Source organism: Vidua chalybeata, chromosome 9 (genome assembly GCF_026979565.1).
Source record: "Vidua chalybeata isolate OUT-0048 chromosome 9, bVidCha1 merged haplotype, whole genome shotgun sequence".
NCBI lineage: Eukaryota > Metazoa > Chordata > Aves > Passeriformes > Viduidae > Vidua > Vidua chalybeata.
Window position 1 is genome coordinate 21,065,536 of NC_071538.1, and position 13,314 is coordinate 21,078,849.

A 13,314-nucleotide genomic window follows, 5' to 3' on the forward strand; every position below is an offset into this window, starting at 1 on the left:
CGAAACAAAACATTTTTCCCTGCCATAGCCTTGGGTAAGGCTGTCGTAGTATTAAACTTCTGAAAACAGTTAAAACAAACACACTGGGAAATACAGTAAATATGTAGCATAATAGGCAAAATGAAGTAGGTTTTCACCACCTTCATCACCCAGATCTTCAAAATCATAAAAACCAAGAACACAGTGACACAGAAAAATTCTCCTGAATTCAGGATCAGCCTATTATAATTAGCCTATTCCAGGAGCTAGCAGCCATTTTAATATCATGTTTACTCTCAAAGGAAATTTTGAAGTTGTAATTATTAACTTTTTGCCGAGTAGCACTGATTAAAGAGTGGGGAAGAAGGTCTGTCAAATTATTACAGCCTCAGTGGCATTACTCAAAATTATAAAAATAAAGACAAGTCCTTAGTTTTCCTGCCTTCATTTCATGTAACACATGTTAAACATCTGTATCAGGCATAACATCTTAAAGTTTTTGAGGATGAGGATGTCAATGAAAACAATAGTGAATCCTTTGCCAGGAACTCTGATTCCATGTATTCATATGTATTCAATCCTAAGTATTCACATGAGATTAACTTTATATGCCCCTCCTCTCTCCCTTTAACTATTTCAGTTGTAACTGTGTGCTTGAAGCTGCTCAGGGAAATTCAACCAACAGGCATAAGAAAAGAATCCTCTATTAATTTGATAATATACCTAAAGAGGTATATTGATAATATACCTAAAGAGTGATAATATACCTAAAGAGTGACTTCCATCTTAAAATAATTTTTATGCTCTTCTATACACATTCTTCTGGTGCAAATTTCTAGAGTTTCCAAGTGACTCTGCAAACAATAACTTCCTCAGACCAAACAGCTCCATGAGGAAGCAACTATCTCCTTTCTGAAAACTGAGTGAAGATACCCAAAGCCAAAGAGAAAGTTATTGTAAGAGTTCAGTAGTTCCTGGCATTCAGCTGAGACCCAGATCAGTACAGAAATGCACACACGCACTCACTTCCCCAGGAATATTTGATCAAACAAAACAAACAAAAAAGGCTTGCATTTTTCTTGCCAAGTTCAATATAAACACTTGAGGCTATTACATGCACCCGTATTCTATTTCCTATGATAAAGCATGGCCAAATATGAATTGTGATAAAAGACATTTCTAAGAAATACTTGAAAAAGACTGGAACTTCGGGGGTTCTTACTTGAAGAAAGAAGACATTCTCAGCCTCAACATAAAAGATTTGATCTCAATGGGATTAATGAACTAAAATACAAACAAATTCCTTGAAGATCATAAATGTGATAACATTTCATGATATTATCTTATATTTACCAGACTTCTGCCATAACACAGAAGTGGTAAACTACTACAAAGACCGTTTATAATACACAATCCTATACATTTCCAATCTGTCTTTTGTCTTCTTTTTCCCAGTTTATAGGGAAGGAAAAGCACCCAAATCTTACTAACCCTTACTGAAAAGCCTGCTTGCATCACCCCTGCCACATGCCCTCCCCCCCATCAGCCACCCCTCCTATGCTTAAATTTGCAAAAGCTTGTTGCCTATATATTCTACATGAGTGTCAAAGAGAGTTAAATTAATGCATACACATATGTTGCATCTTTGTGAGAACAATGATAACTGCACAAGTATGTTTAATGCATGAACCCTCCAAGGAATTTGCTAGGGGAAGTTTACACTCCTCCCAGCAAGTAAGGAATGTGTAATTTAGCAGCATTCTAGCACAGCACAGGTTAAAAACAAAACAACCCAACCTCCTCCCCCAAAGCAAGCCTTCACTTAAAGATTTTTAGATCTTGCATTCCATATCACTAGAACTTCAGCCAACCTCTGAACAAATACATGGTTTATTTAAACATGCTTTCGATGTTGCTAAATCTAAGTAACATGCTATCAAACAAAACCACTGGTTTTATTCTGGAGTCTACTGGAAATACTACATGACAAACAGATCTCTACCTTTGCTATCAGCATTTGCAGGCAACAGGAAATACCTCAGCTGGTAAATCAAGCTCATGTAACTTAAGGTGATGGGTACATTCTACTTTTAGACAAAGGGCCACTTGGAGTTGGTTTCAACAATAATGGAAAAGATAACATTTGCTCTGCTTTGTTCTCTGAGTCTGATCCTATAAGTAAAATCTGATCTTTGCAACTTGTTTACACTCTTTTGCTCAACACTGTTGCCAGCAAACCTTGCTCCAGCTTCCTGTGCATTTTTAGAGCAGCCATCTCCAAGGACCGTGACTGGAAATTGCTCAGGAAATGGCAGAAGGAGGCTACGGGTTTCAAATGCTGAGATCTATTCAGTGCCCTACACATCAGGATACCCCCAAAGCACACAGACAAGACAGCTTGGGTAAACTGCTTTCTTAACATAAGCACATTAGAAAGGCACAAGCAGCCTCTTTCTGCTGGACAGCAAGTAGTTTTACTCAGAGCCAAGTATTTAATTCTAGCGTTGTGTCAGGCTGAGCAGGCAGCAGGGGCACAGCCTGCACGCTCATACAGGCGTGACTGGCTCACGCCATGTGCGCGCACACAGCCGCGCGAAGCTCCGCGTTACGCAAGCAGCGCCAGCGGCACCAGCAGCGGCCCAGAGGGAAATCTGGATTTGGGCTTATGCAAATGTGCACTTGGCACTTGAGTCATGCTGCTCTCTCAGGAGGTACTCATACCAAATTTGCCTATGACTTAGCAGTGGATTTAAAGTTTCCTGAGAGATGAGAGAAGCACTGGAAAATCGACAGCAGAGTCACATACAGCTATTTAGTTTTTATCGGAAACTATGCTCAAAAAACCCAACCCAACCAACCCCAACCATCCCCTCACCCCAAGCAAACAACGCAAAAAACCCAGTGAAAACCAAAAAGCCCTATAATTTGGTCTTCATGTCCAGAGAACTGATAACTCAGCTCTTGATATATTAAGAAAGGCTTAAAGAACATCAAAACAAAAGAAAAAAAAATCAAAACGAACCCCCATACCACCACCACCCCCTTGAAATATAAAAATATCTGTTCCTCATTCACAATCCCACCAAAAAAAACGTAATTTTTCTATTCATCTCATGACAGTAGAAGCCCTGACAATTTTGATTAATGGAAGCCAATGAGACATCTGCTGAAAAAAATGTAAATAATTTTTCTCATCATAAAATAGGCATTGAAGACCATATATATATATATATTGAAAATGAACACAACAGCTGAAGTTTCACGGATGCATACAATACACATTGAGCTGAAGTAACCACATACCCAACGAGGCTGATACTGAAGTCAGTGGAAAAACTGATTCTGGCCAAGAGAATCTGCTTTTATTTTAATCACTAAGAAAGACTCCACTTGAAAGTCCTTTCAGCACAGATTTAGATCCTCTTTTCATAAGTTTCTTCTTGTTACATCATCATCTTTGTTGTCACTTTACAAATTCTCTAATTGTGTACCCACACATTGCTCCCACAGGACACAGTACTAAGGATTTGTGTGTGTAATACTGTAAGAATATGAACTAAAAGGCTCAGCTGTCGTGGCATGCTTTCTTTCTTTTTTCATGTTTTCTTTGCACTTTGGCACTCTGTTTTGATGTGTTTTGAGAGTAAACAACAATATGGCACAACTTTACATCAAAATTTTTTTTCTACTGGTGCTTTCAGAACAGCTAAATTTTTGCCAGTCCCTCCAAGTACAGCACACATAAATAAGTAATTGGACTATTTGTTGCTGCAAATAGTCAGCAACACTTGCTTTCTCTACAGCAGTCCCCCCTCAGTGAAGCATTCAGGCTGTATTACACTGGTAAAAGAATCTAAACTTCACTATTTGTTTATAGCGGTCATGGCAGGGATCCAAAGGTATTCATGTTAATTTACAACACATTTAGGTAAACAATCTGCTTTTGAAGACAGCCAATTCTGCAAAGGCCTGTGGGAGATCTAAATCTGTTTCTTATTTCCTTTGCCCACCCCCTACCTTTTTAAAGTATATTTTGTGGTTGTGAAAGATAATGAAGAGGGTGGCTAGGCGTGGAAGCAGCTTATTCATATGACATGCAAAGTGTAGGTGGACAGTTTCCATGCAAATTGTACATGGTTCTTTGGTGACAATTCAGAAATAACTTTATGCAGCAAATTAACATATAATAATCCCATTTGCGGACATACTTATCACCAGGGATCTGGAGAAAAAGTAATTTCCCGTTTACCTCTCTTTCATGATGGCCAAGACCCTCCTTGGGGTTTCTGAGATTGAGGACGTGCACCTCTTGGGGCAGGCTCGTCGTGCCCCGGCTTGCACAGCCAGATAAGACTGTAAAGCTTTCCAACAAGGCATGGACCGGGTGCGAATTGTTAACAGGCAATAAGACACATTCCCTCTGAGGCACAGGACCTGCAGAGAAAGACAGGGAGAAAAAAAAAAAAGCAATACATTGTTTATGCTTGTCAAATAATGATCATCCTTTTGTTCAGAAAATCCACAGGAACACAAGCAGAAGCTTCGTGTTCATTATCCACAAAATTAAGACTCTTATTCCCACTGAACTTCTAAATTGTCCTGAATATGCTAACTCATTGGTTCATTTCTCTCTGAAAGTCTAAATTTTCAAGTATGAATTCCAAAACTGAAGGTATTCTTTTCTATACTAGGGAGAAAAACAAAGAGAGGGAAACAAAAAGTCCAAAAAACAAAACTAGAAATAAACAAAACAACCAAAAAAACAACAACAAAACCAACCAACAACCCTGAAAAAAACCTCCCAAAAACCCAAGAAACCCCCACCACTACCGAGTGATAGTGGTCAGGGGAATTGGTTTGTCTTAGATGCTTATGTCAAACACTGTTACCTGCAAACACTGTAAATGCAATCATGTGTATATAACAATGAAAAAGTTAATATCTAGCAGAAAGGTAATTATGTCAGGAAGGATTTGGGCGAGCTGGATTTGTTGCTTTTGAAGCAGGGCTGATTTATAGCGAACATCATTCAAATACATCGTACAAAACAGCAGGCATCTGTCACATGATAAAATGAAATGTTTGTTTACTGAGTCTATTTTGTGTCTGACAGCAATTATCTGCACTGATAACAGTTATCTAGTCCAAAGCAGAGTGTACGCCCTTTCAAATAATCACCACAGCATGATGTAGTGGCATACTCTTATATAGTACGTGAGACCCTGTGATGTGATAGAGCAAGATAGCACAAACGCAAAGCACACAGAGCAGTTTACATTTAAACTATATCCCAGGAAACTAAATCAAGACAAATATTTATGAAAAGCAGCCCTGCTTTTTCAAAACAGCTCAAGCCCACCCCTGACAGTAACAGATACATGTATGTTTTTGATTCAGAAGGTCACAGGAGAACGTAATTCATTTAACCCCTAATTTGCACCAAAGCCACTCAGATAAGCATTAGACTCACATGAATCAGTCAGTTCAGAGGCTGCCAGGCATAAAAGAAATACAAGGTAGAAACAGGTTTTTTTTCCAAATTGTGCACACCTGCAATTGAAGTAAAATGCTTCCTTTCAAGGAAGTTCAAAATAAAGAAAATCCTCAACTGATTAAACAGAAGAGCTCTATCTGGTTTTGTCAAGTCTAAAGTCAGCTATTGTAGCACTAGAGATCATCTGACACTGGTGTACACTTACATTTAATTAAATTAGCACTGACCTACACTTTGCTGGTTAAAACCACAGTTCTTTCAAAATGCAGTTTGCAGTTGGCCATTTACTTACAAGTCAGAGTCTGTCTTAAACCAGACTATCTGGAAAAAGCAAAGCCCTTGAGCACAGGGAGATTTCTGCAGTGCCTCAGGCCACAGAGGCTGCTCCTGAAACCCACCAGTGCATAGTGCATATCCTATGAGCTCCCACAGAGCAGGAATATTTGTAAAGGCAATGCTCAAAGCATAAATTACGCATGCATGTGCTTGGGGTACAGAAGATAAACAAACTTTCTTCTCCCTAAATGAGGAGCTTGGCAGTAGCACTGATCAACTAGCACTGACTTGAGGTTTTCTGTTTTTTATTTAACTCCTTTCAAAGAATACACATACAAATGTGACCGATCCAAGCAATGATATTCAGTTTAAGAAAAAAATGAATTAAAAAGTTGCCCTTTGTAATGGCTGAAGAACTATTCAGGATTTGTAACAATAACAAAACCAGTAGAGAGGTTGCATTTTCCTGATGAACAAGAGCAGATCAGAGAACCTACTTATAAATTAGCCCAGCTACTGATGTGTAAGTCCTACAGCACACCATGTTACACAACCTGCACAAAACATTTCTTTAAACTCCACAAGCATTTCTTGGGCTGAGAAGGAAAGGAGCACTTGTTCATTGAATTGTTTCTTGTCAGCCAGAATGGAATTGATGGTTAAGATGTTTCAATCATAACAGACACTCACCCACAAAGAACAAGGCGCAAGACTGAACAAAACCAGAAATGGAGCTGCTGACAAAAATGTTCACTTTACTTAGCAAAAGTTCAGGAGAAAAAGCAAATGCCTCCCTTGTGATTTCCTTGTGAATCCCTATTCCCATGCAGGACATCTACCAATCCTCCCCTCCAGCCTTCATCTGGTACTTACTCTGAACAAATTTAATACATTAGAGTAGAAGACATCTGGATTTTCCCCTCACATCCTACAAGGGGAAGGTGATTGTGACTGTTTCATTCAGGCTGTAACTGCCTCCTTTGCTGGCACCTCAAATGCACATTAAGAAATCCCTCTGTTCTGCTCAACATGCAAGATGGAAACAGTCCCAGAGGGAGCAGAAGTTCACATCCTGGATAACTGTGCAGCTGAGCTTATCTGCACAGGGACAGACAGAATGAGGCATGCCTGCTCTGCCTACACTCCACCCTGGCTGAAGAGGGGCCAGATCTCCAGCAGAAATTCCATCACCTAGCTGGCAGCAAGCCCACGTGCTGTGCCAGTCCTGAGCAGGGCTTACTGGTATAGGGCCACTCTTCCAGCAGTGCAGCTGCACAGCATCTGCCTGCACACCTTGGCAGCCTGGGGCACGTCCCCTCTATCAGATCTGTTTGGAGGGAAGGGGTGCACAAAGCTGCTCTAAGCTGCTCAGTCCAAGAAACCAATGTTTTGGGGGAATTACTGCATTTGATAGAACTGCTTTCAGACCAGCCTCGTAAGAGAAAGGGATAGAGCCCTGGAAATCTGAACCAATGACTGGAGTACCTGGAGGATGCTCCACTGCAATCAGACCACATGTGCTGTGAGACTGCCCATGCAAAAGGCATGTTGTGGGGGTAAATAACTGAGAGGTTGCTTCAGCTGTCTAGTTTTTGCCAAGTTTCACAGAGGTGCCTGAGTAGGTATGTCCTGGGCCCATACTGCCCTTCCCAGCAACTCAAGACTCTCACAACCACTGTTTCTCTTACACTGCCAATACCAAACCACAATCCTCGTGTGCTGGTATTGGCATAGCTGCCCAACAACCAACCTGGGTGTAGTGCCATGCTCACACACTGGCATGCCTGGAGGTAGCAGCAAGTGAAAGGAAAAATTATTTCAAGATCACAAATTCCACTGAATTCTCAGCCTGTAAATGGCACAAGGCAGCTCCTGCCACCTCCTCTGCATTTATGCCGTACTTTAGTCTATTCTTACACTGCATGCACCACAGCAATGCTGGAGCTATTTGCTCAACATTCATAAACTACATTTCTTTCCAGCCCTTCCTACTGCACCTGCAGATCTGCCCCATTCAAAGGTGGATACTGCTACAAGGCACTGTAGCAGGCTACAAGGCACTGTCAGTGGGAGCAGCAAGAGCTCTCCTCTACCCAAATTAGCAACTTTTGACTCCCTCACACATCCTTCATCTTCCTTCCTGCCACTTTTCTCTGACTAGAAAGCCAGCGACTTCCTCTATGTAGTTTAAATCCTACAAAATGCATGTTTACCACTCTGAGAAAAATGAAAAAAAAAAAAAAAACCAAAGTTTTCCCTAGGATACCACTTACCTGATTTATCAGCTCCACACCACCTACTTGAAAAGCCAACAGGAAACCACAGCCTCATCTACCTGGGCTTTCCTGTCACTCTGCCCTCCACAAACCCCAGGATGAGGCTTTGCCAGTTTCCCACTCCAGCCTCACACCCTGTTCCTGCCAACCTCACCTGCATCAGTGACACCAACATCCTGCCAAAATTCATTATCAATGTCCAATTAACACATCAAGATTGCCTTATCAGCTCTATGTACATATATTCTCCTGCATCTCCATCAAAGCACTTAAAGGGTCAAAGATATCTTCCAGTTTATCCATTCTAATGTGGTCACAAGCCTTTAGTGCCTTCTCTGTGCACACACAGCCACACAACTTCCAAAAAAGTTTTGTTTAACTTTGGAGCATGTAACCACTTAATCTTGTTAGCAAATCCTGGCTCCTACCCCAATCAAATTTTAGTTGCTTAATGCCTTTAGAGGATGGAAGGCAGGTTAGGCAGTTTTATTTATAAGAACCAATTATTAGGTATATGTTTTACAATATAATGTTTATTGCAAGTGTTTAGTTAATTAAGAATTCTAGAGAATTGTTAAGTATTGAATTATTTTTCACTTCCAATTAATATTTTAAAGGAAATCAGTGCAAACCCAACCTTGATACTGTATAGTTGTGTCCATCTGGAACATATTCGATACAACTTCAACATTCTTGTTTCCCATATCATCCATGCTACTAATGAGTAACATGTGTTCTGCTGTAAGAAGGTAGCAGAAAGGGGAGGAAGACTAAGGGGGATAACACAACAACCCAAGACCAACTCCTAACTGTGACTGATTTTATTCAAATAGTAAAGGGTAACATAGTTTCTTTTCTATTTCCATGGTGATTTCTGCAGTGTTGTCAGCTGAAAAGTGCCAGCGGCTCCTGTAAATTGCGTGAATCTGTGCTGGGGGCTCCACAGCACATTAGCATGGCTCCCATATGCCATAGCAGAGGGTACAAGCCACACCAAGGGGACAGAACACTCCTCAGAAGGAGGACAGCTTTCTTGTAATTGATTTTTGAATGAGAGAATGGTGATAATCTAGTCATTATACATTAAAAAAAAAATCAGAATCCAGACTTGAGGAACACATGGTATCTCTATGCTGTCAGATAGGAAGTAATATAAATTACTGCAGATCCTGCTAGAATTCATCACTTTATGCTGAAAGGCACATTAATATGTGGAGGAGGCTAACTAAAGCAGAGATTTCAGTGTGCCTAAATGACAAACTTTCACAAAAGTTCTTTTAGAGAAGGTTAATTTTAAGGGTATTCTCTTAAATCTCTTAGTGACAACGATGGCTGGAACAAACCTACTTTTGAATGACAACAGAGAGGGGAAATCATTTGAATCTTGAACTAAAAATCTTCACAGAGCACTCAAGCAAGACTCAGCAATAACTTCTTCCTTGATATTCGTCACTCATTTCTAAAGTTAAAAGTGCATGGGCAAAGGGCCACTGTTCTACATGGAGCAATTGTTACCACCTACACAGCCTTCTCATAAAGGGTTTCTCACTGAGGGAAGCATTTATACCAAAAAATATACACAAGAGTTGAGGCAAATAAGAATTTACAGAGGGAAGTGACAACTGTCACTACCAGAGAAAATGTTAGTCACTACTACTTATTCAGTATGGGTGGCTCTCTAACAGTAAATACTAAATTCCTTCCTGCACACCCCTTCACAGAAGAGCACCTGGAAAGCCAAATTCCTAGTAATTTGAATGTAGAGGATAATGGACAACCTCCACTATTGATATGAAGAGCAGCTTTTATTAAAGATAGCCATGAAAAAAACAGTTTCACACTGATAAGCAAGCACTTGAACATGACATCAATGCTCAGGATCATTCTGGCAAGCAGCCTCGAGAGCTGAAAAAGACAAGATCAGGTGGTAGGAAATATTACACGGCTTTGTGTCGAGAGACAACAGCATAGAGGAAACCTCAGTGCTTCTGCTTACAAATAGGAGAAGCATCTCCACGATGATCAGCAACCACAAGGAGCTGGGCTGTCCAAGACGACTCCTGGATTACATCGCTTTCCTCTCCAAGTAAGTGTGACCACCGTAAGAAAGATGCAGGGGACAGAATATCAGACCTTCATACTGGCCAGGAGGAAGACTCAAGAAGATGACTGTCTAAAGCATTTTATATTTGTACAAATCTACACATTTCCCTTCAGATCCTTAATTTTCAAGGAGTTCTTTTACTTCCACATCTAGTGCATATTTTTCACGGTGGAGCTACTTTGGACTGAATCGCCATTGGGGCAAAGGTGAGAGGTTTAAAATTGCAGGGAGAAGATTCATGAACACAGACTAATTTTGGCTATTTTGAAAAAACAAAGCAATCCAACCAACCAAAACACCCAAGATACCAGACTCCACAGGTATCTATTTGAATTCAATGAGCTATAAAACCTCTACTGACTGAAGAAACATCCAGTACAGGTGGCAAGATTTGGTTGTAGAAGGAGTTAAAACATACAAGTTGTTCTAACTAAAAACATGTGCTTTTGCAGAAACTCAGCAAAGATTTCCTATTCCAGTGCATCAAGCAACTCCATGACACCATCCCTGCACCCTTCCCCTTTCTTCAAGGAACAAAGAAAAAAAATTCACTGGAACTATGCATTAACCTACATTCTTCACCTTTACACTGACATCTGGTGCTAATGCTATGTGCAATTAGACCCTTGCTCCATGTGCTGTCTATCCCCAACCATTATCCCCCAATTAATTCCTATTCCACTATTATCAATTCTGCCCAGACTTATTCCATGTATGGACCGAACTATTCAGACATTTCAACACGTTAGATTACACTTAATCTCCCATGTCTTTTGAGCCTCTATTTTCTACAGTTTCTCTAGACATTTCTGTTATACATAGTAAAGTCTATCTAACATCATCTGCCAGCCCACTGGGAATCATTCAGATGACATGTCCCATACCTTTTTAGGTTGCTGTTATGCTTGGTATAAACTCCTGATGCTGGCTTCTCCTTTTAAGCAAAATAATTTTTTATGCCTCTGTGGTGGATGTGTTGCAAAACATCCACTCCCATGGCTCCCAGCCACTGGTAAAAGCACAATGTTTATCTCTGTTTAGCAGGGATGATCTAATTTCAAGTGTTACCTGCATAAACCTCATCGTTTTTTCCATGTAGAAAAAAAATCAAATTCGATTTTTAAATCAGAAATTTCTTCTTTCACTTTTTGAAAAATAAGCGTATATTGATCTTTTTTCCTTATCAGGACATAAAACTGATCCAAGTTTAATTGGAGAGGTTAACCATCAAATAAAACTCAACTGCTGTAGTAATGTGCTGCTACTTAGAAAATATGAATTAAACCTAAGCTATCCATTTAATGAAAAATTGTAAATAAAGTCATACTCCTTTGTTATACAGCAAAAACTCTATTTCAATACCTAAGCAAGCAAGGCAAAGATAGGCAATGTGAATCAGTTAAGCATCTTGTTTAACAAAAGAAACTCTAGGTGTCTTGTTTATACACATATTAAGCTAACTAAACAGAAAAGGCAATGAATGAAAAACCTGTTTGGTTTAACATCCGCTGAGCACAGTCTCAAGACATTGCTACTCATGAGGCATAATCTTAGAAAACAAACATCTGCACCTGGAAAACAAAGAAGTCTTTCAAAGGCAGATGTACTCTACCACAGAGCTACATTTTATGTAACCTCTGCTGTACTTCGTTCTGACCAGAAGTACTGTCAGAGCCCTACCTTCTCTTGAGGTTTGCAGCAAAACACTGCTTACAGGAACTCTTCCTAGTATTTTTCCATGCTTGAATGTGCAAACTCATCCACATATGCTCTTACTCTATCTTCCCATTCCTTCTCCCAAGCCAATATTTGGAAAACATTTCCACTAACATAAGAGTATCTTTTTAATACTCATAAACAGAACAGCATGCATGCATAGATTTTCACTTAAACACATCCAGAAAGCACAATGTCTGGTTTCCATGAAGACAAATGGTCCACCAATGTTTCAAAAAGGATTGTTGGCTTTTTCCCTGTATTATCCTCAAGTAGTAGAAAAAAACCCCAAGTTTCAAGCAATTAGTCTAAAAATCAAATGCAGATTATTCTCTTGCACCAATCTTCTGTCCCATGAAGCACCCATTCTTGTTTAAACAGTGTTCAGTGTTAGACTGAGGGCTTCCCTGCCCCTCAGGCATGGCTGCAAGAAATGCCTGACTCAAATCACAAACTTTTAACAAGACTGTAAAAGATACAAAAATTATTTCAGATAATAAGCAATACCTAAAAACACAAAGAAACATTGTGCCTTAACAGAAGAAGCAAATTTAGCAATCAGTTTTCATCAGTGTTAATGGATGAAGTTGTCTTCAGCAAAGAGACTGTGCAAAGAGGAAGAAATTAACAGACACAAACTATTTCTAACATCCCTTGTTCATTATTCCCAAAAACATTCAAACTTCATGTTATAAAAGTCTATTTTCCCTAAAGGTAGCCTATAAATTGTCTCAGATTTACCCCTCTTTACCAGAGAAAGATAGGAAATTGCATGGAAACAATGAATGGAAGTGCACTTCTTATCAGAAAACAACAGGAAGCATTCTGCTTGGTTTACATGAGAGCTCTGTATTAGGGCCAAAAGGGGAAAAAAAACTGTATTAAAAATTTAATGCCTGCTTAGAGCAAAAAACTCTAAACCAGGTTTCAAAACCATTTTATTTTTAATAAATCAGTGTTGGAACTCTTCAAACCACCCTACCCACACTACTGCTTTTACTGTATTCCTAAAATTGGGTAAATTAAAGATGACAGAGAAGGAAATCACAGATTTCATAAAATCAGTTTCAGGAGACAAACAGAGAACCATACTTACTTTCACGATCAGCCATACAAGAATTCATCAAAAAGCATGCACAAAAACACACATGTAAATTTCAACAACCTGTGCTTATCTAAGGAAACAGGTGTTCTGAGTCTCTCTCAGCAAAATGTTACCTATTTAAATTGCAAATATGTACTTCAGTTCTTTGCATACTCATGGGTATTCTTGAAAGTGCTGATACTAGTTCTAATGATTTTCAAACCAACAGAAGTGTGGGATTACCATGTCAGGCAGCATCAATAGTATAGATGAAGGTACCAAAATATACAGTAAGACTAAAAAATGCATACACTAGATGGGGGGGCAGGGGTAAGATTTTTGGATTTTGTTGATTGTTTTACCTTTTTTTTCATCCTTTCTTAAA

At 39.5% G+C, this 13,314-nt stretch overlaps 1 protein-coding gene across 2 annotated transcripts in view; it reads right to left on the reverse strand.

The window, feature by feature from the left end:
* The window catches only part of TGFBR3 (transforming growth factor beta receptor 3), a 113,328-nt gene that overhangs the window by 65,299 nt on the left and 34,715 nt on the right, over positions 1-13,314 (reverse strand). For both annotated transcript variants that reach the window (XM_053950141.1, XM_053950140.1), the window contains exon 3: positions 4,229-4,413. In XM_053950141.1, the coding sequence (XP_053806116.1) occupies positions 4,229-4,413 (185 nt within the window). The remainder of the gene's footprint in view (positions 1-4,228; positions 4,414-13,314) is intronic.